Source organism: Falco naumanni, chromosome 2 (assembly GCF_017639655.2).
Source record: "Falco naumanni isolate bFalNau1 chromosome 2, bFalNau1.pat, whole genome shotgun sequence".
Classification (NCBI taxonomy): domain Eukaryota; kingdom Metazoa; phylum Chordata; class Aves; order Falconiformes; family Falconidae; genus Falco; species Falco naumanni.
In genome coordinates, this window is record NC_054055.1 from 90,910,007 (window position 1) to 90,936,003 (window position 25,997).

General features: G+C 40.5%; 1 protein-coding gene across 1 annotated transcript in view; it reads right to left on the reverse strand.

The window, feature by feature from the left end:
* The window catches only part of PHEX (phosphate regulating endopeptidase homolog X-linked), a 119,378-nt gene that overhangs the window by 39,678 nt on the left and 53,703 nt on the right, over positions 1 to 25,997 (reverse strand). The window contains exons 11-12 of the mRNA XM_040582528.1: positions 22,105 to 22,233; positions 18,500 to 18,601 (exon numbers count right to left, since the gene is read on the reverse strand). Coding sequence (XP_040438462.1) covers positions 18,500 to 18,601; positions 22,105 to 22,233 — 231 coding nt within the window. The remainder of the gene's footprint in view (positions 1 to 18,499; positions 18,602 to 22,104; positions 22,234 to 25,997) is intronic.

Genomic DNA, 25,997 nt, shown 5'->3' on the forward strand with positions numbered 1-25,997 from the left:
TTTTGTGTTAATCAGATGGTTAAATGCCCATCTCCACAATGTTTTCCAAAAGACAACAGGCAATAGACTGTTCTGCTATGGCGCAGTAGCAGGTACACATCCCTGTTAAAATGGATTTGATACACAGATATGGATGAATGTGGGTCCCAGCAAGTGCAGATTAGCGTAATTCCACTGAAGGTCACTTTCATTTACACCTGAGGATGGGTGCACACTTTTCTGAAGGACAGTGTACTTTCCTAAAACCACAGGGCTAATCTTGGTTCTGTTTTCCACTTTCATCCCTCTGCTTTGCAGTCTTTTCACTTTCCCTGATGTCAGTAAAGGTGTTAAAATAAGACACTTCAATTTCATTAACCACTTTTTTTCTACTTTCAGTCATGACTTGGTCCCAGTGTTTACACACAATCTGTGTAAACACTCTGGTGTGAAGTGATAGTAGCTGTAGATGAGTTTTCCCACTTTGTAAATCATGGCATAAGCATATAAACAGCCTTAGTAATGTCCTCACAAAAACACAAGCAGGCCACCCAGCCATCCACAATCTCTGGGGAAACAACACATTTCCAGAACTGAAGAGCGGAAGGATACAAAAGGGTAAGGAGACATACCAAGAAGTCAAATATGACAAGTCCATAGAAAAAATTAAAGCCATGGTGTACTAGGGTAGCACAAAGCTTCCACTTTCCACAATGTTTTCAGGATGCTAAATGTAAACTCTCCTTGGAATTCCCGCTACCCCTCAAAAAACGCTCTTCTAGAAACTTCTTCTTCAAACTCAGATGTCTAAACTCACATGAATATTGCAGATATGAAGTGCAATAAATGGATTGGCCTTTAAACCAACTGCAGCCATACCAACCCTTCATTCACCTCTCTGTGAGCAGAGCCTGGACTTCTCTGGGGTCCACCAACTTCTATTTCCTTCTTGCTGTAGGAGGTGAGTGTTCAAGGGAAGATTCCCCTTCCTCCATAATGAAATCCTTGCCCCCTTCTCCCCTTTCACAGTGTCTCAATACAACTGGGCCTCCAATGACAGCAAGAATTAGAAATGTCTGTTTCACAATTGTAAGAAGGAAGCTGATGGAGGACTTCCTCCATTTAACCAAAACTGTTTTGTCTCCTCTTCTATTTTTCAAGAAGAAAGGTGTCTTTGTTTATTCAAACTCCTTAAGTGTCTCAATCTTATTTCCAACCCAAAGTCATAATCCTCCATTTGTGACATCACAATCAATCATGTTTGAGATAATTAAGATGTCACAAACAGAAGATTACAACTTCAGGTAGGAAATTAGCAGCAGGAGCAGATGATCTCTTAAGCAAGAAAGATCCCATTGTCATGCAAATATCCCCAGAGATAAAAAAGTAGTGGAAGACAAACGCTGAACAGAAAATACGAAATGTTTTCTGTTTCCCAGAAGGTAGAGTAGCCTTTCTTTCTTAAATTTTTCTTTCTTAAAATTTGAATTTCTTTCTTAAAATTTGAACCCTACCTAGAGCAGATATTTTAAATGCCTGGGGGCAGGGTAAAAAGCAAGATGGGGAGGGGAGAGCAATTCATATGCAAGTTTGTATATAATCAAGAGTGTCTAATTTTTTTTCCTGGTGTTGGTGTCAGGTCCAGCTGACTGAACTTTGCAAAGAACTGGAAAATTTCCTTTTCCATTTCCAGTGTTTTAATCCTAGTTGAAACTCATCTTGAGAAAGCAAAGAACAAAACTCATCAGTTTTAGTTTCCATTAAGCCAGCTGCTTGAACAACTTTGGTGAATCTCGAATGTTCTGCGTGTACTCCAGGGTACCCACCTGAATCACTTAAAGCAGTCTCTGAGTTGAATCTATATAGTGGAGCCCCTTAGCATTTTGATTAAACAGATATAATTTAAAAACTAATTTATACGATGAAGACTAAACCATTTAAAAACAATTTATACTGCAACTGGCAAAAAAAATCAACAGTGGTTTTTAACAAAAAAGTAAGGAATAATTGTGTCAGTACAATGTCATTTCACTAATGACTTAGCCAGTAGAGTGTTGATCAAAAGTTGTTGATCTTGTTTTGGCACATAGAAGAACATTTTTAGTTTTGAGCTATATTATATCCTTTTAAAATGCTCTTTATTTCTAGACTGTCTTCTAAATAAAAGCAAATAAATTCATGCCTTACTGGCTGTAAACACAGAGGACTATGGAACCAGCCTAGATCTGGCAGCGCATCTTTACTGAAAGAAGCAGTGATGGGCCCTGCCCTCCAACCCATGGTGCTAGTACTTAGTTGTGACCATAATATCTCCACTCCACCACAGGGACATTTTGGGGTTTTTGTGGAATATCTGCCACATCCATCTCAGTCTTGTCTTCCACAGCAGCCCACTAAACAGCAGCTTGGAACTGCCAGCTTTTGTCCCTTTTAGACCTCATTCCTTAACCAAACATCTCTAAGGGTAAGGATGATTCCTCCAGGTTCCTTAATGGCAGGTCTGACATAGGTTGACCTCAATATATATAATCACATAATATCATAAATACTCATATAATAAATATTTCACTTTTAAAATTATTATTTTAGTGACACTTAAATTCTTTACTCCTCTCAAGGTCCTGCTGCATTAGGAAAGGAAGAGACGGGAAAATGTTCTTCCAAACAGACTACCTCAGGTGAGCTTGACCTCAGGTCACACATACTCTTGCTTTGCAGCTTTCACAATTGATGTTGTGAGATTAAAATTTTCAAGCAGGAGGAAAAAATAGCTGGACTCTACTGAGGTTATTATTTTTTTTTTTATAAAGGCTATATAAAACCCAAGTAAATAACAGAGTTTGTCTCAAAGAGACTTTTGAAAGTAAACTCAAAAGATAATGCTGTTCCTCGTACTTTGATGTTTTATCAATGGCTAAAGCTGTCTGTATCTTGTGATATGTGTGTGTGTGTGTGTGTGTATGAGGAAAATGTTATTTTATTGAATTTGTTACTTATAAGTTCTTACCACGATATATGTGGTTTAGAAGTCTGAGCAAACAAGACAGATGATAGACTCTGTAATGACTAAACTCTAAGGCACTTTACTAGCACTTTACTAGCACTGTAATTCTGATGCCTTCTTAAATGTTCCACCAGACATGCAGGATAGCAAAAATTTAGAAAACTACATATGTTGTTACTACATTACCAAGTTAATTTTCTAGTTAGAAACTAGTTAGAAAACATAAGTACATGTTTAAACACCATTACAAAGCTTCTAGACCAACTAAATTCACAAATAACATCGTTCAGGAGCCTTATTGAGAAGATCTAGAGCAAGAGCTGATGGAGGGCACACTGGTACAAGGTTGTCACATGCAATCCATGTCTCGCTCCACAGGTTCTCCCAGAAAAGGAGTGTGTCTCAGATTGGTCCTAATGGTACCTACAATGCAGCCAAAAATGTAGAGGTATGCCATGCTCTCCTGAGATCCTACTGAGGTAGTGACCCAGGGCCACCTTATCTCCACAGTGTAGAACATACTGGTGTGGGAGTAACAGAGGAATAAGCTTGCTTGATCTGAAGGACCAAGAGCATCTCTTTTTGAAGAGCTGCTCCCAGCACCCTGACTCCAGCCTGGGATGAGGTCCAGGCCCATACAGCCGCCCAGGCAAGCACTTAGGGCAGGAAGTGTGGGTGGCAGGCCAGAAGGCTGTGGCACACCATGGTGTTCCCTGATGCCAACACTGCAGGACATGGGGCTCCTGGTGGATGGGACTGTTTCCTACAGCCAAAGCAAAACCCGTGAGAGGACACAAGAAGCCCTCTGAAGTCCTTGGGAATCCCTCCATCTGGGATTCCTCCCAAGGGCTTTGCATAAGATCCAAGCCCATTCAGCTGAGCCCAGCACACAGCCTGATTTATTGGCACAATAGAAAAGTTAGAAAGAGCAGGTTTCTAAACTTGTGTGTTGGAAGTTTCTTGCTTCCTTGGCTATGTTTTCTGTTCACTTGAGTAACATTTAACATCCATTCAAAGACTCCTTATTCATACAGCACAAGAAAGTGGAAAACACTTCTATGACTGGCTTGCTTTTTGATAATGAAGTCAGTATTTTCCTCTTGACAAGATTAAAAGTATGTTTAAAAGACCAGCCTTCCAGGAGGCATGCACACACATGGTGGGAAGCAAATGAAATGTGACAAATGTACAGGAACCCAGCCATGTGGTAATTGCACACGAATCTGCCGCAAACGCACCGTGCACAACTTGCTATGGTCTAAAGGCTCACTTAATTCCTTTCTCTAATTTGCATATTAAATAACTACATGTACGGGAAGAAAAGAGGGGATGGGGTATTTCCCCCAGCTATTGTTAAATACTGAGCCTACCTTAGACTGTTGAGTAAATTAAGAAACCTTGTCACCTCAGGCTTCCTTTCCTGCCACTGAAAGCAAGAGGGGGTGATGCAGACAAGCAGCATGCTTTCAGGTAAGTCACGATAACTGTTTTCTATCCCAGCAGCCAGAAAGAGCAGGCTCCAAGGCAGAGGACCCAGAGTGGGACTACTCCCTCTGCCATTGATTATGCATGGAAGTTTCCCCACTGACTTCAACACAGTTGGGATTTTACCATCAGTATTTCTTTCTGGCACAACGAGAGCACTCTAATCAGTTTACTACAGAGACAAAATAATAAACGATCTTTCACTCTTGACTTAACAACTCGCCAACGTGAGAACACGCACATGTGTTTCAATGCTACAAAGCATCCCAGTTTCCAGTCTAGTCAAATTCTCACTTGACAACCAAATTTGGGATGTGAGCCTTCTAAGAGTCTTTTTTGCCCATCAGAGTATGATTTGGATATTTTGTAGGCCTGCCAGCAACACCAAGTACTGACATGTTGTACCTACTGTAAAAAATCAAACCCAAAACATAGCTCACCCCTGACAAAGTTTTATGAGTCTGACATGGATCTTCAGTAGATCGACTTGACTCACAATAACTTTGTGAAGATAATTTTCAAGCTTCTAAAAATATAAAAAATTAATACAATTACAATTCACTGAAAAATTAGCATGAAATACATTCTGAAAGCTAAAATCATTCACAGCAGAGTAATGTTCCATTTAATTACAAGGATTAACTCAGCCTTTATGTACATGTCTGGTCTTTTCATTTTTCATTGAAAACAGACAATTCAAGAGCCATCTGGTAAAACTGCTGCATAGATATCACTGCGTCTATCTAGGTTTTACATATAGAAAAAGAAGGAAAATAGAGTGATGGATCTTGGTAAAACACTAAAAAGTTCCATCACGGGGCTAAAGCCCAGTCCTACAGATGTCAGTAGGAAGTGACCCACTGACTTGAGTAGGAGATGGGCTGGGCCCACCTTAATAACATATATTATTTCCTATGCAAGGGCCACATGAAATATCAGGGATTTGCACACCATCAGCTGCAGTCAACAGTGAAGTGGTAACTCAAAAATGAACACTTGGCCTGAAATGATAATCTCTAAGAGTACTTGATCTGCAGTGAACTGGCTGTAATTCATACTCCAGAATATAGCTATATTATCAAACTATTTATTTTTAAACTTTGGCTTTAACTTTTATATTTGCACATCCCAACAATACAAACTATGTAGACTTTTCAAGATTTTCAGAGCTAGTATTTCATTTAATAACAATTCACAAACCACGACCTCACACAGCACCATAACTCTCCCCTCTCTATTTCAATAATTGTTTTGATTGTTTAAAATTAATCGATTATGGAGATGGAAAATACAGCTATCACTCCATTCTTGTAATAGCTTAAGGCCAGGGGTAAAGAAAAAAATAAATCAAAAAAACCCAAGTGACTTCTTACGTGAATAGTCATATCCATCACATACACATAAAATTGCTTTCAGTTAAATACACACTGTGGTTTCAAAAGTAGCTGAGTCCATTTAAGAACTTTGTGCTGACAAAGGAATAAAATGTCCTAGTCCTCACTCTTCTCCCCTGCTCCTCCCATCTCTGTTCGTATTTCTGCTCATGCTGCCTGTGCTCAGTCTCCAAAGGCTGCCTCAGCTTCTTGCCACCATATTTCTGGGAGACCACTTAGCTCACTAACATAGCAGAAATCTATCCAAGTTTTTCCCCAGCTAATTTTCCACCAGATCAGTGAGCTGAATCACTCACTACATGGAGAGACCCAGAAAGTGCTGGAACTAGCACGAGACAAATGCTGGGAACACATCATGTGGGAAGGTGGAGAAGGAACAGTAAACAGGTTATTTGCTGTTACCTCTTTCTCTGAATCATCTTTTTGAAACCAAAGCCTCACTTGAAGAAAACTTCCTGACAAGAAAATATTAGCTAGTACACTTAAAAACATCATACCCTACATTATCATCATAGAAAACAGAATGGAAAAGGGACACAAAATTTTCTAAGTAAACCGTTGGTTGGGATTGTATGTTCAGTCTTAATATCCACCATCTAGCGAGACAATATTATTATTACTAACCATAATGTTAAAGCACCTAAAGGTTTAGTAGGACTGTTAGGCACGGAAGAGTCAGAAAAAGCAACAATGTGCATCAGTGTCACTCTTTCCTGTCCTAAATCCCTTTTGCTTCTTGGGTCTCTGGAAGACAAAGACTCAATCATTGGTTCAAGCATTGTGACAATAATTTCACAGGAATTAAATTTTCAGTTGAAACTAATCTCGCTTTTAAAATAATTTTTTAGCAATATAACTGAATTAAATCACAGAAAATGTGAAACAGTTTTACATACATAAATATACAAATCCACTGTGATACTTTCACAAGTGTAACTCTTTAGTTCAATGCAGCAGTATAATTAATAGACTTACTCATATTTCCTCCTGCCAGCTTGGTTCCAAACTCGTTCTGCTGCCAGCTTTGCTTTAATTTTGCTAAGAAAAAGAGTTCCTTTGTCCATTTTATTTTAATTTCTTTTTTCCATTTGTAACCTCTGTATGACAATTACTATGATTCCATTATTTTATATATAGAATATTATGAATGACAGACATAAATGCTGTCTTTCATGAACGGAACCACAGCTCTGTAAATTAAATGTATTTCTTCATGACACACAGTAATTGCCTTCCTCTGTCATTATACAATACATAAATGCACTTATACAACAGACCAGCGCAAATGGCAAAAGGTATATTTAACACCTAACCATTACTGTCTAAAGTTCCTTGGTCAGTTTTAAGGGTCTCTAGGTTCCCAATGGAGCTGGGATCATGCTTGTGGACCAGAATGGATATGCAAACTGTCTCGGTCTGCACTACGTCCAGCTGTGGCATCGCATCTCCACACCAGCAGTAATAGGTCCACTCTAGCATGGGGATTTCTGCACTAGATTTACCTCTACACATCTGTAGATCACTTAGAGAATGACTACACCCCACGGGGTGTGCGCAGACAGCTAGGAGCTCCTCAAACTGCTCTTCAAACAAGCTAGAAGCAAGTGTTGTTCTGAAGACACAGACCATCATTAGTGTCATGCTGGTATATATATGTCCCATGGTATATGCTGCTAAGCTGCCTTTGACAGAGCTGTAATAGTTCATGCACCTGAATTAAGCCTGGACACATCTTTAGCACTACAGAAAACTATCTCCTCATGCTTTTACATTCAGGCAATGTTTTATGTTCTCTGATACAATTGTCTCTTAAAATAAAAAACAAAACAAAAAAAAAACCACCCCACCCAACCAAGTATGCACCCAACTCAAAATTCTCTTTATCTGCCTTCTGAAATTACATCAGATATCTTTACCAAACAATTTTTGCACCAGAATCCTAAGGATTTGGAATGTCACAAAGAAAAAGCCACCTTTGAATGGGCTTTGGGATGTTAGTGAGCTGCAGAAATTATGATGTTGCATTTTTTGTAGAAACTCCTTCCTCAGCTCCTTCCTCACTGCTCCCCCCTAGAGCTCCTCATCAGTTGACCTTTAGTCCCACTTTCAAGCCACCTCTTGCTAGAAGCACACCCACCTTGCTGTGAAATTTTTCCTGTTGTTTTTATTTTAGCTCTGGGAAAACATCAGGTTTAACAAGAAACACTGTGCTGATAAAAAGAAGAAGTCCCATGGCCCCAAAAAGCCCAGTGTGCTGAAGAGATCTCTGGTGCCGAACACTGAGAGAGGGGCAGACCCACAGCCTAGGAAAGGGCAAGGAAACTCTCCCTGTCACAGCAGTATGAGTTACCACAGCATTTCTTTTGGCAGTTTTATGCAAAACACTGAATAACCCGTTCCAGAAAGGGACAACTTCTGACCTTAGCCTCTGCTTGCATCAGTTTATATTCATCTAACATTTTCAAGGTTATCTTTGCTTAAGCAAAGGTTGCAGAGCAACTTTTTTTTTTTTTTTTTTAATGAACAGAATGTGAAAAAATCTCTTTTCATTTCTAGCCACAAGTGAGCATCAGACCCAGTCTAGGTACAGCTGAGACCAGGCATGGCAGAGACTCGTTCTTACACCACTCTAGAACTGAAATAGGGACTGAGGACCTGAACACAAGCATTACTCGTCTCAGGACTTCAGGTTTTCTCTCCAGAGAGAAATTACTTTTGCTTGAACAGGGAGCCCAACCAGCACTGTATCAGTAAGCAGGTCACCATCTTATATGCCTATGCTCTATAGTATATGGGGGAAAGAGATGCAGACATAGGCAGAAATGTAGGCTGCAGAATACAGAAGAAACATACGCAGAAAACACTCCACTTTCTACTCAAGACCAAATCCCTCTCTATTCCAAATCTTTACATATTTCTATTTTTAAAGAAATTATAGATGTGTATTTATTTTCACAGTGATGGAACTCACCACTCACCCAGAAAATTGAGCACAAGATGCCTCACAGCTACCTCATGAAGCTGAGCCTCATAAAGGCAGCTGAGGAAGCCTCTTAGGCACAGTGTCCTGGCTTCTGAAAGGTCACTAAAGGAACAAATTCCTGAGTCTGATGAGCTCCTTGTGGCAAAGCTCCTCTAAAAGTAAACTCCAGCCATACCAGTACCAGAAGCCATTTCACATTTCACCACTTTGATTCAGACCTCCATGACTAGTACAATCCCTGAGCAAGTGAAAGTGTTGCTAAAGCTCCTGCTCCTGGAGAGCTTGGTGCCTGGGGCTGAGGGCCCATGCCAGAGCCCCAGCCCATGGCCCTGACTTGCTGAGCTTCCTGCCTGCTCGCAGCAAGCAGGCAGCTTTCCTCTTGGTGGCTCAGGCAGACAGATACAAGACATGGAGATCACCACAGCCAGAAAATGCACATTCATTGAAAATAGAGAGGGAATGCCAAGTGGATACCTGAGCATGCCCTCGTAGACTCCTCCATACAGAGCATGGGTCTCCCACACCTCAATATCTGTTACTGTCGAGCTGGGGGACTACAATGTCTTTATAACTGTTCCTCTACAGAAGGCAGTTTTACTTGGTAAAACAACATAGATAAAGAAAGTTAAAGCTGAAACTGAACAAAGCTTCCAAGGCTGGCAGAGGACTTCCTGCCCTTTGGAAGACCTAATCTGTTTTTTAGCATACCGATACTTTCATGTTGCAGTTCTGCCACAAAAGCTTCAGATTCACCCTGGTCCCTGAACATCTGCAGGTGTGTCCGTCCATCTGTCTCCCTCCTATTTCAAGCAGGAGATTTGTCACAAGTGTTTTGATGTCACGCCCCCATTCTGGCCTTACAGAGTTGTGCCGTAGTCTGAAAAATGACAGCTGTGAGATCAGGGTTAAATACAATTTCCTCTCCCTTCACCTGTTTTCCACTCTCTGTTTGCACGGTGCTGAGGTTATTAATGGAACTGACATCCCTGCACAACTGAGTGAGCAGTAGCAGCAGCCAGATAACAAGGGAGAAGCTGACAGGAGCAATCTAACCCCAGAGATAAGAGATAAGCAAACATGCCATGGCTATTAGTTTCCACTCTGGCCAATGGTGAAGAACATCTCCTGTGGTTACTGAACAGGAAAGCCCCATCTTCCTGAGAAGGTTAAATTAAATTCAGGATATGAGAGATATGATTCTTTGAGTTCAAAATCTAAAGTTTGTGATGAGAAATAAACATTTGACTTTAAAAAAGGTAAGTGTTGTTAATCTGATGGAAACTGAAGACCTATTTTTACTCAGAGGAAAGTGTGGAACGCTACGCTAGTAGGAAAGTACCTTGCATTCTCTGTATCTTCCAGGTGAAAAATTTTACTCTAAACATTGGCATTTTCCAAACAGCTATCTCGGGGATGATGTGGGAGTGGTAGCCTCAATGTCCTGACTAAATTCCAAACTAGATAAGTAGAGCAAACTTTTCAATTCCCCTACATAATTTCTGAGCTGGGCAGCAGCTACTTCACTTCCTGCTTCCTATGGAGTTGTCCTCACATGTCCATGCACACGGTAGGATAAAGATGAGTTACACTATGAAGATAAGCTCCTGGTGATATATTTAATGTCCAAGGGAATTGTAGACCTGTAGGAAAAGAGTTAAAACGTGACTGCCTTTTCTGAACTCCAACCCATGTTTCAAATTTATCAGGAAACTCGCTCATTCTCCTTGCAATGCAACTGCTACAATACTGGAAGGACCTTCAGTTTTTTCATTCAGACAGAGACTACCCTAATTTCAGAAAGCTCACTTCCACAAAGGAAGAATGTGGCCAAGGTTCAATTGGCAGTAAGCAGAAGTACGCTCTCCCGTTTAGAAATGACAAGGTTGTTTCAAGAAGATCTGAATCAATCTTTCTAGTAAAACCAGTAAATTTGGAAGTCAGAAGCCACCACTATTGATTTCTGAACAGGAATGAAGTGCAGAAATGCAATTAGAGCCTTTGGAAATTTCTCCTTTTCCTAGTTCTTCTGAAGTGAGTCTGGCAGCTTCTGTTAGTGTTCTGAAGCAGCCTTAGTTTGTGAAGTTCTCTGAGATCCTTGAACCAAAGATATAAAGTCATCTTAAAAGAACTTGTAAAAGGGGTATTGGGATCTTCGCTTTTGAAACTCCATCCCGCTCTTTTACCAAACGTTATTCTGTCAGCCTTGTGCTGGCCTTCATTCCAGAAAAAGCCCACTTGAGATATAGGAGGCACTGAGACTCAGGTCTGGTTCCTCTGTCGTATTTTTGCATTATTTTATATAGGATGGATCCACAGACCCCACAAGGCACAAAAGACATGTTTTCTTTTTGCAGAGCACCCAGTGACCGCTCTCAAGATTGTATGATTTGTCATCTTTGTGCAAAATTAGCATGGCATTAAGCAAGATCAATTTCAGCTCCTGAAGCTGTGGTGTCTGGCCTTTTTGTCTGGGTATGCCTCAGATCTTAATGAAAAGTTATTTTTCAGAACCATATCTAGTGCACGCTCCAGCCAGTCTGTATGAACAAATGCAGGAGGCTCCATACTCCCTGGATATAGCTGTGCCAGGGTTATACAGAAGCAAGAGTGGGCACAAGAGAAGAACAGGAGATTAGGATTCTCTGGTTTCCCCACCACAAGAACACAGCGGGAAAAGCTAACATTTTCCAGACGAGCAAAAGGAGATGCTTTTTCACACAGAGCGCAGTGAGGCAGTGGAGCTTATTGCCTTGGGGAGCTGCAGATGATAAAAATTGTCTTGGGTTCAAAAAGTCATTAGGCAAACTCACAGCAGAAAAATATGAATAAATACAAAGACACGACTTCTGATTCAGGAAGCAACTGAGCTGCAAATGTCAGAGTCCAGGAGAGGATAGTGGGAATGTATCCCTTTATGCTTGCCCTGTCCTTATGTTCATCTCTAAACATCTGCTACTCTTTGGCCCCTGTCCGAACCAGACATTGGACCTCTGGTGTGAGCAGTATGGCTGTCATGTTCATAGTGAAATCACCCAAATGTGAAGAGAGAGAGACCATGGAGAACTGGGAAAGATGGTGGGGGCTCAGTTAATTGGCTGGAGGGCTGGATACGGCCAATAAGTTCCAGCTGAGAAGCAAATGGCTTCAGTGGGATAACCCATGAACACCTACCTCATTTAAAGTTTCTATACTTTGTTAAATTAGGGTTTGTACAGATGGCTTTTGATTTCCTAAGGGCTATTGGCCTAAATTACACTGTGTTATCTAGGGAGGTTTGCTGTAGCTCTCTGAAGCAGCCGAACAAACCCTGTAGGCTAAACAAAGGTACCTAACACTGTCTGAGACACCCATAGCTAGGCTATGCGTACACATATAGCTATGAGACACCCAGTGTCCTTGTATTTCCCTGTGGTCCTCTTGCCTCAGTCTTCAGACTCAGAGAGATGTGAAGAAAACAAATGTTGCCTATACAGCTTCCTTAGAGAGAAGTAAAGTAAAGCCAAGCAGCAGGCAAGTTCAGTAGGCAAAAAATGATTGCACAGTGACCTTGGGATTTGTGCTTCATGACCTAAAGAGGTTAATAATGTTAGAGAAAAATCTTATTAGAGGAAAAACAAGCTTTTTTTGGCTTATCATCCATGCTTTAAAAATAGTATTGCAAAGCAAAAAAATCCAACTTCCTACAATGCAGGCTATTTTATAGGAGCCTTGCAAACTTTCAGAAAACAGGCTTTTGTGTAAAGGTCTGTTTTTCAAGCCTCCAGTTAAACCCAAGCAGAAAAGGCATTTCAGGAAGGAAAAACAGTCACTAATAAAATAATGGCTCCTGCCTAGAAAAGGGAATAATTTTACATCTCAGTGATAATCTTCCACTGAATTATCCTTTGAAAAGCAGAAGCAATATATTATCATTTTAAAGATGAGAGCCCTGATCACACAAGACATGTCAATGGAGTTTCACTTGCAGGTTCTCCCTTTTTGCTGTTGCCCACCATTACAAGACAGAGCCGTCAATACCATTTGGCTGATATCCTGGGCTGAAATCTGCACCTTCATTGTAAGGGAAACAAAAGGCTCCCCTCTCTCCCCTCCCTCTTCATCTTCCACCCTTCTCAGAGGCTGCAAGGTGGCCCAGAGCTCACCAGGTGCCTGGGCCGCCAACGAGGGATCTTTCTGCACGGCTTCTGTAACTCGCAGACCATGTACTTGAAGACTGTTGCCAGACACACCCTTGGAGCTGTACTCATTTGGATAATTTCTCTGTTCTTCAAATGAAGGCAAAATTTAATGACCCTTAGAGAGAGGCTAAAAGGGCAAGAGAAGGAACCTTTTTCTCTTTTTTTTTTTTTTTTTATTAAATCAGGGTTCTCTATTGAAAATTCGGGAGGTTAACAGGCACAGGTTAAGCACGTTTCAGATGACAGTCAAATACAGAGCAATAAAGCAAGGCTTGCACACAGCAGAGGAGGGACAGGGCAGCAAACAGCGTTACAGCACAGAGCTGAACGCTTCTCTCCTACTCGGAGCTCCTTTGGAAGCAGCATGAGCTCCATCCAGAGAGCTAGGTGAGAACTGCACGTGAGGACAGACCCGAGTCACCTTACTCTGATAAAAACTTTCTTTGTAAGATTGGCCTTCAGATGGTCTGATTTAAATCCGTGTTTCGATCACAGAAAGAGAGGAATGGAGGGAGGATAGAAGGAAATTATTAGATGTTATCTCGTTTATATTGCTTTGTTACACAGGGAAAGTCAAACCCTAACTCCAAAGTATACAAGGGCTAAACGCATGATTCTCAGAACTCAAGGCTGCAAGACAATTGTTCCCTGTCACATGGACCAGTCGATTTGATCCTTTCAATATGGTTTGGGCTCATCAAATTAGTAGTGTTCACTCTGATTAACTTAAAACAACAGAACAGACACAAAGAGAGTCACAGACGGATAAATATTTCAGTGATTAGATGGAGCTGACAGGCTGCCTAAAGCAAAATTCAAGCATCGATTCTACCAGAGGGCCTTTTGTAAGTCCTTCGAGGTCGATGGTCCCTTTGATTGCAAAGCATCAGGCTGACAGCAAGGTATACAAGTCTGGCCTCAGCCAAGTACAAAAGAAAGGTGGGCATCAGTCAGAAAGCAGGCAGCAGAAAACATGCAAAATAGTGAGTATCCAAATCACAGAGAGGATTTACAACTAATTCTCTTTAAAGCCTGCCAGATCATTTGCATTACAGTGTTGTTATCTAAAGATACAGACACCATAAAGAACAGAAAAGTAGTCTAAGATGAGGTGTTTTCCTAGGAAGGCTCTCCATGCTTACAGTCCAGACATGCAGATCATGCATCAACTGTTTTTTCCTTTCAGAAAATGAGTAAAAATTTTGTTAATGACACAAATATGTCTGAAGTTAAAAGCTAATGGCAAACTAAATGGATCACATGGAGCAGGCCCAGCAAACAAAAACCCGGTTTCTACAGTTGCTTTCTTTCCAGAGCATCCAAAGAATTCAAGAATAGGAGATTAAAAATACGGAGGAAAAGAAAGATGTGTGAATCACAGTTATTTCCATGCCATATACAGTCTGCCATAGAACTTCAGGCAGGACCTTTATTCTGCTTTGCTGTAAGGGACAATGAGACAGCTACTGATGAAAACATAAAAGACCAAGACATTATTTACCTAACTTCCTTTCTTTACTTAATAGGCAATAATAATAAGATATAACAATATAGAATATTTCAGCTGTAAGGGACCTACAACAATCACCTAGTTCAACTTCATGACCGCTTCAGGGCTGACCAAAAGTTAAAGCACTGTCCAAAATGCCTCTTAATCACTGACAGGCACGGGGCATCGACCTCTTCTCTAGGAAGCCTGTTCCAGAGTTTGACCACGCTATCTGAAAAGAAATGTTTCCTAGTGTCAAGTCTGAACCTCCACTCATGCAACTTTGAACCATTCCCACAAATCCTGTCACTGGATAGCAGGCAGAAGAGGTCAGTGCTTCCCTCTCCATTTCTCCTTCTCAGGAAGCTGTAGAGAGCAATGAGGTCACCCCTCAGCCTCCTTTTCTCCAAACTAGCCAAGACCGAAGTCCTTAGCTGCTTTTCATAAAACATGTCTTCCAGCCCTCTGACCAGCTTTGTTGACCTCCTCTGGACGCATTCAAGGACCTCAGCATCCTTCTTAAATGGTCCCAGAAGTGCGCACAGTACTCAAGGTGAGGCTGCGCCAAGGCTGAATACAGTGGGACAGTCACCTGTGTTGACGGGCTGGTTGTGCTGTGTTTGATGCCCCTCAGGATGCGGTTTGCCCTCCTGTCTGCCAGGACACACTGCTCACTCCTGCCGAGCCTGCTGCCGACCAGCATCCCCAGATCCCTTCTGCAGGACTGCTCTCCAGCTGCTCCTCTCCCAGTTTATATCTATGCCCAGCGCTACTCTGTCCCAGATGCAGAATCTGGCATTTTGACTTGTTAAATTTCATCCCATTAATCATCGCCCAGTGCTCCAAGCTATCTAGATCCCTCTGCAAGGCATCTTGTCCCCTAAGATTTTCAAAAGCACCTCCCAGTGTGGTATCATCAACCAACTTGCTAATAGTGCATTCAACTCCTGCATCCACATCTTTGGCAGAAATATTGAACAGAACTGGCCAAGGACTGAGCCCTGAGGAACACCACTGCTGACTAACTGCCAGCCAGATGTAGCCCCATTCACTACAACCCTTTAAGCCCTACTGTTCAGCCAGTTTTTCACCCAGCACACTCTGCACCTGCTCTTCTCACAGTTGGACAACTTGTCCAGAAGGATGCTGTGAGTGACAGTATCAAAAGCCTTAGTAAAATCCAGAAAAGCTACACCCACCATCTTCCCTCAGTCCGCTAAGCAGGTGACCTTATTGTAGAAGGATATCAGATTAATAATGAAGAAGGTGCTATATTTTGTTCTGGAAGTAGAAACAAGCAGAAGATGCTCACACAGGCCTCAAATTTAATTACAGAGTATCCTACCCTAACAAAAAAAAATTCACTGAGATGTTAGTAATCACCGAGAACTAGAACAGTTGTTTTATGTTATTTGGCTCAGCCCAGAAATAACTGGTTAAAATACTACAGTTTGCCTATACAGAAGATCAAAGCAGAGAGTCCTTTCTGGCCTTTGCCTTGAAGAAGGTTACCTTGTGCATCCCACTGTGCTCTGTCATAACACTAGTCTCTATTTTGATAGTGGTCCAAAATGAAAAGTAAACCTGAGACAGACCCAGGACAATACAATTTGCTCTTCAAGAACAAACCAAGATCCTTCCTAAATTGTGAACTCCATGGCACTTGCACTGTCCTCACAGATGCAGGTGACATTTACTGACAAAGAAATGTCAATTTTACAGAGCTATAGAATAAAGTAATAAATACTGGTTTTTAAAAAACAAAACAAAACACAAACAATCCCCACTCCTAAATTCCTGTTGTCTGTGCTGCTTTATTGAAGTGTAAGTATTAAAAAGGTGACAGCATTATGTGCTGGGCTCAAGAGATCTAATTGAAACAGAGTAACAGATTTTGAAGGTTCTGTTGTATTATAAATCCTAGATTTCCCCAGTGAATTATCTGACCATACACGTAATGAATCTTTTTCTTGAATTAAAAACACGTCCATCCAAATATCCCAGGACAAATCCAATATCTATCATTAGCAACAAATAGTAGTTAATAAACATACACAAAATCCATGTCTGGAAATCTACCAAAATACCCCTCTAGACTCTTTCCTTTTAAGCCAAGTAGCTGTTCTGTGCATCTAAACTGAAACTTACAGTTATAAGTCCTACCTCATAATTGTTGCTGCAATTTCTAAGTCAGTACGTAACACTTGTGTCTTACAAGCTTGACCTTGTTCCTATGTCAGTAAACTATAAAATTTTTGTTCAAGTCAGTGAGAATGGATTAAACCATCTGCTATTCATAGTACTTGTAGTATGTACTTGTAGTATGGCTTGTAGTATTATTTTTATAGTACTGCTTGAATATCATGCACTGTTTGGCCCAGACTTACCCCACTAACTCCAGAAACCTAAATGAGATGCCTGAATTGGGAGCAAAGTGCCATAAGCTGCCTAAATGTGTCAACAATGGGAAACGGGCATCTCTGTCTACAAAGGACCTAACCTACCTTCTGAACAAAACTGTCCCTAAATTGTGAAAGGGAGAACTTTTTAGGGAGTTTATTAGTTTGTGGCAATAGTTCTATTGTTTCTCTGCTGAAAGGCAGGTAGGAATTTTGAACAGAATGGTGATGCAGATTGTTTGCTAGAAAAATCAGCATCAGACTTACATATGCCTGTAAAGGTATATAAAAATATCTCTATTAAGGAAATAATTAGAAAATCTTCCTGTGCTTATTTTGCACCAAATTTGTCAAATGTCTAAATTACAGAACATTCTATTTCTAAGAGTATTTCTAGTAAAAAACCAAGCGTAACAGCCAGTAAGAAGTAGTAACTGCAGTCCATTTACCTTCAGGTTAGCAGCAAATAAATGCCATCTTACTATTGTTATCTTGCTATAGCATTTATTGGTGTGTTTATGCAGCTATTTCATTTGCACATCTGTGAAAAGAATTGCTGTATAAAATGTAAATGGGCTGTATATGGCATTTAAAACTTTCCAATGATAAAATGTCTCAACAGCCTTTTCATCAGAATTATAAAAAAACTTTGAAGTCCATGTTTGTTTTTAAATCAAAATGCTATTTTTATTCAAGCACAGTGAGCTGGAACAGTTCAGCTGTACTTGCATGTCATTTATTCAAAGAGGGTATTCACTAATTCACTGATACCCACTGCCTCAACAAATAAAGAGACAGTCCTACACATTTCATTTCATTTCATACGCTCTTCCTTGTTTATACTTCTTCCAAATGCTGCTCTAGGGGCAGAGCTCTGCCTTTGGAAAAGCTCCCTTTCCATTTATCGCATGCTGCAAACGTGAAAAAAGAGTGAAAAGGGAGCTTTGACTACCTCCTCCTGCCATCGCCTTTACACCCTGCATTTTACTGCCACTCCATCGAAAAGTAATCAGGACCAGTAATGTCATCCTTGATCATAACACTTCATAACTGGCATTACTCTACTGGGAGATGGGTGTTCAGCTGGGATGGCCATTGCACTCCTGGAAGATGGCTTTCAAGGTAGGCATGACAGAAGGTACAAGACCTGGAGTACTCTCATAACCCCTTCTAGGCTGAATCCTCCATCTTCACACCAAACACCTTCAGCTGTCCCAGTTGTTTTAGATACCATTTTCTGTTTGTAGGCTGTTGTGCCCCTGACATCCCAATCAAGATGATGACCTTGTCAAGAAAAGCCACTGCACAGGAAAATCTGAAATAAACTCACAGTCTACGTCAACCAGAGCCAGATGGGGAAAGCTGGAGACAAGGGAGGAAGAACAAGGTAGCAAAAATAACATTAGTGGAGAAGCAGGAGCTCAGACAGCTCAAACTTCTAGCAAAACAAATGTGGCTCATGCCCCTTCACAAACAAAACAATAGGTAAATAACTGGAACTGCAAGTACAGTCCATGACATTCTATTCTCATTCAAGTCAAATTTCAATGTAACAGGATTTTACCCATTCAACATTTATATCTGTTACCTTCTCATAAGCTTTTCTTTTTGTTTCAGAGTCCATCCAGTCATTTTCCTTTTCCAACATGTCAATAAAAGCCCAGCGAACTCCTTCAGTCAACTCTTCCATCTGCAAAACATTTAGCAAACCCTGCCCCAGTGAAATATGTCATGGGAGAATCATTATAAGAAAAGGTTTGGTGCACATAGAGGCAATGGATTTGGTTACACCTTAAATGATTCCATCTCAGACAGTGTCTGCTATTCTTTCTGGAAGGCCAATTTCTTCTTTCTCCAGTCCTCAAGCACTTCAGAAAATAAGTTTCTTTCCATTTTCTTTTCTTCAGGCGAACCACACAACCTGTTCATTGCTGATTCTTCCATGTCACAATTGTGGATACTTCGGTTCTAGATCACTACCCATGCAGAAGAAGGAGCCAGCTCTGAGGCATTTGCACAGATAAAACCTTTTCTGCAGAGAGAGGAGCATCTGTAGCCTTGTTTGGTTTATGTCAAACTGAGACACGCCTTATTAACACTGCCAAAGGACTGAATTTGGGCTGGCAGGATCATGATCCAAATATAAAGCAGCATCCAAATATTTAGCCTGCATTAATCTGTATTTGTGAAGTACTCATACGCTATTTACTCCAAGGAGAGAGGCCACGGCTCACAACACTGAGCAGCCTTAACTGCTCCTGTGGTCTTGACCCACGAGTGACAGCTTGCATCTGTGCAAAGCTAGGAAAACTCACAACCATTTTAGCTTGGCTGCTTCTTCAGACATCTATACAAAGCCACAAGCATACCACAAACAAGTAAAAAATGTGTGTGTGTATATATATATATATATATATATATATATGAGTGGTTAGTGAGTATGCACACTAAGAAAACCCTAAAATGACACAAATCAAGAAATCTAATGGCTTAGAAATGCATTATATTAGTCTAAAGAGTAGAAATGTCCTCATGCCTATGCATCTGTCCGGCAGCACAGCCCAGAAAAGTGTGTTATCTGTTGCTTCTGTTTATTCCAGTAGATGAACCTCATGACTGATAGCCACTGAGAATATTGTGAGAGTATTCAGTAGAGGCAATTCAGGGGATCCAGCTGTTGGTTGAATCCTTTAGCACAGACCAAACAAGAGCTGAGATAGCAAAAGACGTGACAGATAATCATTGCATTAGGCTTTGTGTTATCAATTATGTTACATTTAAAAATAATGAAAATGTCAAGTTTCGGAGTTTTATATAATTTTATTCTATAGATCTAGTAGCTCTGAAATGTCATAAAAAACAGGGACGAAACCCTGGCAAGTAACATTACCTTCAGCTAAATTGTAATTTATGTATCAGATGTATATTTTAATCTGGAACTGTTCTTTATTTGTGGTAGAGCCAGGCAAAACATAGCAAAGCTCCTTTGATTATTCATTTTTTCCTACCCTTTTCAAAAAACACTTTTTTTTTTTATTTTTAGAGACAATATGGAATAACTAGAACAGGTCTAGCATTAAATATGACTCAACAGGCAAACATTCACAGTAAACTGCATCCCAGGGAATAGGGTAACTTAAAGATATTGATGACAGAGCACTGACTCAATTAACTTAGTGCACTAATGAGGTGAACTCCCTGTATTTGGAGGTTACAAGTTCAAACTCAAGCTCTGCAGCTGGGCCCTGGTGTATACTTAGGCTTTATGCACCAGCTGTAGCTGCAGGGGGCAGGGGGAGAAACCTATTCCTGCAACCAAAGTTATTACTGAAACTGCTCAGGCATAGCTGTAAGAAACACTGCAGGCGCTCTGGGTTAGAAACAGTGCTATATTTAGACACAAATAATGTCTTTCTTGATAAAAGGAGAGAAGTATCTAAGGTATGAAACATCAATCACCAAACAGAGGAAAAAGAATCCATATTATCCATAACTCAGGATTTGCTTATCTTAGACAGATATATGTCATGAGCCAGGGGGGGAACCTGTACAATTAAGAATGCTTTCCTCAAGTGCTTTCTTACTGCTCAAGAAAGAGAAATAGAACTGAAAGCCAGTGAAATTAAAATAATAACACTGCAAATGGTTAACCTGAAAAGCACACTTCCAAATGGATTGCAACAAATTTCACCTGTATCTAATTTTATCTCTATGGACAGTTCATTATAAGTCTGAATCTTGTGATCTACTCTATAAATTTTATATGCATTTCTTATTATGGATACTACTGTGAATTCAGACTTGATAATTTTTCAAAGACTTGGCCTGAGAGGAATGTACATTCCCAGAAATATTTTAATTAGGTCACCTTTCAAGAGAAACCCATTCTCTACTCTATCAGCTCCTCATAATTTTCCCTTGCATATACAAACATGAAAAAGTGTCTGCCCCTTCATAAAGTGTACATTTCTTATAGTCTTTCTCTTCCCACTTATCTTGCAGAGGTGACACTGTGAGTCCCTGAAATATTTTTGCCACTAAACTGCCAAATAGCACAGCACAAGCTCAGTCAATAAGCAGGTGACTGAAAAGCTGGATCTCAAAACGGAAACTCTAGCTGAAGGCAAGTAGCAAAAGAAATGCAGAACCTGAGAGGGAAACACACGTCATAAAGATTTGGATGAGCCAAATCAGAGTGTTGATCTGTCTAAAATGAAGTCCTTCCTTGAGAAAACAGTCGAACTAGATAAAGTCAAACAGACACACACTCAGGCTACTGAGCAAGGGCAGTGCAGGACTATCACAGAGCTGTCATTCTCAGCGCAGGATGCTATTTGATGTTTCCTAAATGGTTGTGCCTCTCCTGCACTAACAACTAAGTTCAATGACTAAATTATCTAATTTTAAGCTGATTATTGTTGGAAAATCAATCGCTGGGAAGTAGATACTGGAAAACCTTATGAGAAAAATATGAACTGAAAATAAGACATAATTTATTGTGAAGGGTAATTAATCATTTGAATATGTTATTAAGAGAAGTGATAACATAGCTATGCTTTAAGTTTTAGAATGAGGATGAACATCCAGCTAAAAGCTGTTCTCTGGACTCAGCAGTGTGGAAGAACACTTCCCTTCACCATTGAGCAAAAAAGCTTTGAATCACAAATATAAACTCTCAGTATGTGGCTCTAAGCTTCCCTTAATTTGGGCCAAACATCAGTTGCACTTTTCTTAGACTACAGGTGTAGCACAGACAGCTTCAAAAGGGTAACCCTGAAGCAGAGAGCTCTTGACCAGTCTTAACTAGTCAGTGAAAAGTTTACTATAATGAGTTACACTAGCTATACTAAACTGTTTCTCACAAATACCTCTCACTCTGTTCCTGCACAGCCTGGCTGTCATTATTTATGCAAATCAGTGGTGTTCAACCTGGTTTTGGTCTCACTACGTATTTGTCTGAAGGACTGAAGATAGAAAGAACATGCAGGGCTCGGATGGACAAAAAGGTGACGTTTCTTCAAATTTGTTCCATTTTCTCCTTGTCTTTCCCACCCCCCACCCCCTCCCCCACACCCAATTAAAGCATTTTCAATAATCTTGTCTCTTTTTAAACTTTGGTCTAACATCAGAGGTAATCTGTGAGGAGGGAGACACTAATGAAAAGTTTATAGGCAGAGATCTCAGAGGACTCACCATCTCTTTCTTGTCTTCTTGAAAATGGGCGTTCACAAACATCTTACCCACAACATAAGGGAGCGCGCTTTCAACAAGGTCCACACATTTATCCCACTGAGGCAGCAGAGTTGTGGTTCCATGGATCACCTGTTGGCAGGTGCATGTAGTAGGTCTTAACATCATACTGTTTAAGAAGAACAAGTCTGCATCCACATACAGTATACTCTAAAGCGTATTTGTCAAATAGCTACCAAAAGGAAACAATAATGATACTTTACAGTTATTTCCATTGTCATCAAGTGGTATGACAAATCTTTTGAACGGCACAAAACAGCTGTAAGATTTTAAACTTAGAAAGAGTACAATGCTGATGACTTAGAGAGGCTAGGCTTGGAGAGTTAGTTACAGGATGACATTCCCAAGCACCAGCTTTGGGCTAACCTTGGTAGTCTTTCTGTATTAAGTGGAGAGACACTTTCCTCTAGAAAATCCCTGCTCTGAGCTACCTTGTGAAAAAATTTCTCTCTCTCCACTGACTAGATGAGAAGCCTAGGGAGATCATCCTCATGAAAATGAGGTCTGTCCTTATGAAACACCACCTACAGAGCCTTCCACTGCCATGAACTTATCTGTGCTAAGGATGTCTACCATTGGTAAGTACACTTCCACACCTTTTTGCGATTTACCTGTCTAGCTACTCTTACCACAGCCTGTGTAAAATAAATAGTTCCCTTCAGTTCCTTTCTCAAACAGTATTTTCAGGAGGAAACAGGTTTGAATCATCAAGAACACTGAACACATGTTTGTACCCCAAAAATCTCACTCTATGTTGTGGTAGAAAGGTGCTGGCAGAACAGTTTGTGTATTTTACTAAATTAATGGTGGTTAAATACATACTTCCAGGCTCTGATGATGTCCCTGCACAACCATACATGAGCTTAAAAAAAGAAATAGTCAAGAATGGTCAACACACCAATGAACAAGGCAAAACAGAGCTCAACCACACTGCTACCTTGGTTTCTGTTTCTCGTGGGAAACATGTTGTTACTGTGGGTGCTTACCCAGCTAATGCTACATTTTCTTATCAATGTAGATGTTGATTTTTTTAAAGAAGTGCACACAACAAAATATGAGACAGGTCCATGTAAGCAATAGCAATGCTGATTTAAGAATTTTTTGCTGTTTACAAGGTTCAAAGAGTTCCCTTTCCACTTAAGGAACTTCTTAGGCTTTTCCACAGGGAATAAGAAAAATCCCAGTCCAGTAGCTAACACCTGTCAGATGTGTAAAGGCACAGCACCGCCAATACTGGACCAGATCAGGCAGCATAGCGATTTTGGCCTCTCACATACTATACAGACGTCTTAAGCACTGATCTAGCAGTTTCTATGCCTCTTCTTTTCCCCGTTCTTCTCTTTTGAGCCCAAGATTTGTTTCTAGCAAAACTAAAGGGTCTGGATTTGTTACTTTCCAACAGGAAACAATTTCATTGGAAAATTCCAGAGTAGCTCAACCCTCAGCTATTGAAGGTCAGATATTTTCCTAGTTCTAAGATTGATTTTCTCCATCATATTGCCTGTAATTAAGCTTAATCAATGACTCATACTTAAATACACCAGTGAATTGCATTTTCAAATGCTTTTTATTAAATACTATGTGCACTAATAGATTTTCAATGACAGAGAGAACACTGCTTCTGTAAAAAAACCACATTAACCAACCACTACATAATAAGGTAATAGTTTCCTAAACAAAGCCAAAATTGAAAATAAACTCCTTTTCCAAATTCTTCAACCTTCATATATAACACAGCACTCAAAAAAAAAAAAAAAAAAAAAAAAAAAAAATAATATAAAAAAAGATAAAATAAAAATTATATCCAGGGTCCAAGCAAGACCACAACGGAGATTTTCCTGATGCAGGGGAAGAAGGGGAGTCATGGCATTAGTCATCAGAGCTTGAAATTCCTTCTGAAAGCTCTGACTATACATCAGCCACAGAAGGAGTCAGGAGACAGATCTGGCTTTTAGACTGTGGCATATTATTATTATAACATAATAATTACCATTATTTTGAGGGAGGCTTGACTGTAAGGAGGACAGAAAGGCAGCACAGGCTGTGAGACCCATACAAACAGAACTGAGAGGAACAGATTATATCTCGCAGCTGGTTTATTGATATTTATGTTACAACAGCCAACCAGAACTCCCTCAAAATGTTCCTTCTAATGCTAATGTAGCACTCTAAAACACAGTACTCCAGGTAGTAACAGTGACTATAAATAGCAGGTTTCAAGCCCTCCCAGTCAATTCAGAGCTCCACAACACAGTGAACTGATCCGTCCCACAGGTGCCACTGCACATTTGCTAGGACTCAAAGCACCACTGCAGAGAAGCTGCTGATTGTTGCTGATGTGGTAATCAAAGCACTTTCTCTAGAGTCAGCAGGTTTGCCCAATTTCTCAACCTGAAGTTTTCTGAAGTTTCATCATGTCTTTTTCCCCTCTTTTTGCAAAGTGTTTAAGTGTCTTGATGCTAAGATTTCTATGTGTAAGATGTAAAAGCCACCAATAGAAAATGAGAACCTGGTAGGAAAAAAAAACCACTATGCTTATGATGGGTGAGGCTGACTAAATTAAAGAATGAATAAAAGATATGGTCATGCCTTTTTAGTAGTTGTGGGAAAATCACTTTGAGGGAGGAAATTACAGAATACTGGGACCTAACAGAATTTGTAGTATTATAACAAGGGTAAAATAGAGTTGCCACTTTCAGGACAGTTGGCATGCATGGAATCTACTCCACCATGGTTCCCTGGGCAACGCAACATGCTACCCTAGAGGAGCAGTGGAGGGTGATGTGGAGACCCCACAGCCAGGCTCTGCTGTACTCCCTGCAGGGCTGGGAACTTGATGGTAACATGCTGCTGATAAACTGCATAGCGGCTGTCAGATGAGAAATATGAGAAGATGCCTGTTGCTGAGCCAACAACTGTGGCGAAATTATTTTCCTTAGATGAAACTTGCTCATTATAATCTTGTTATAATACTAACACACACCTCCATCCCAAAGTTACCCACCTCCGAGGCATGATCACCTCCCACTGAGCATCACTATAGATTTCTTATCAACTATGTTTTTAAATGAAAGCGAAGGAATTTTACACCAATCAATAACGAATGTATGACTAGAGTCACTCAAGCTCCACCTGAGCGTAAATAAAAGTATTAAAAGTAAATGAATGAGGGGAGAAGTTAGGGAAGACTCCATTATAACTCCTGGGATCAGTTGACGGGCTGAACCTGTCTTCTCCCCCATAGGGACATCTACTGGGTAAGAACTTTGTCTTATGCATGCTAAACAACTAACTCATGCTACCTGTTATTAGTGATTAAGGTTTTGGTTGTATACAGCTTGGTTGTATATAATTTCAAATTGTTTTTGCAGACAGTCCATACCACCGGCAATCACGATTAACTTGTTATGATTTTATAATAAAGTGTGTTATTCTGCAAACCGCTAGTGTGAGTCCTTTGCAGACACTAGCAGTTGCCGGCAGTGGGTAGCACATTCAAATAAAGTGGGAAGACCTGCTGACGGGTCCCCCTAATTTTGTTGGCATGTTTCCCTGAACAAGTCAGTCAAGTGGCCCTCTGATCCAGTGGCACTGTTCAGTGAAGGGTCCCTGTAAAGGACGCTGACAGACTGATCGGGCAAAAGGATCTCGACTTTCATGGGGTGCTGATAGAAAAATCAAACACCCAGGGTTGAGAAAATCTCCCCTGCCTCTTTTCACATGACAGTAGTCATTCAGTGTTTTCTTCACCTACCTAGCAAGAGGTTGCTGGGTCCTCTCTATGAACCCAAAGGACCTGTGTGCCCTTGGTCCTCCAGCCTCTGACTGCACAAATC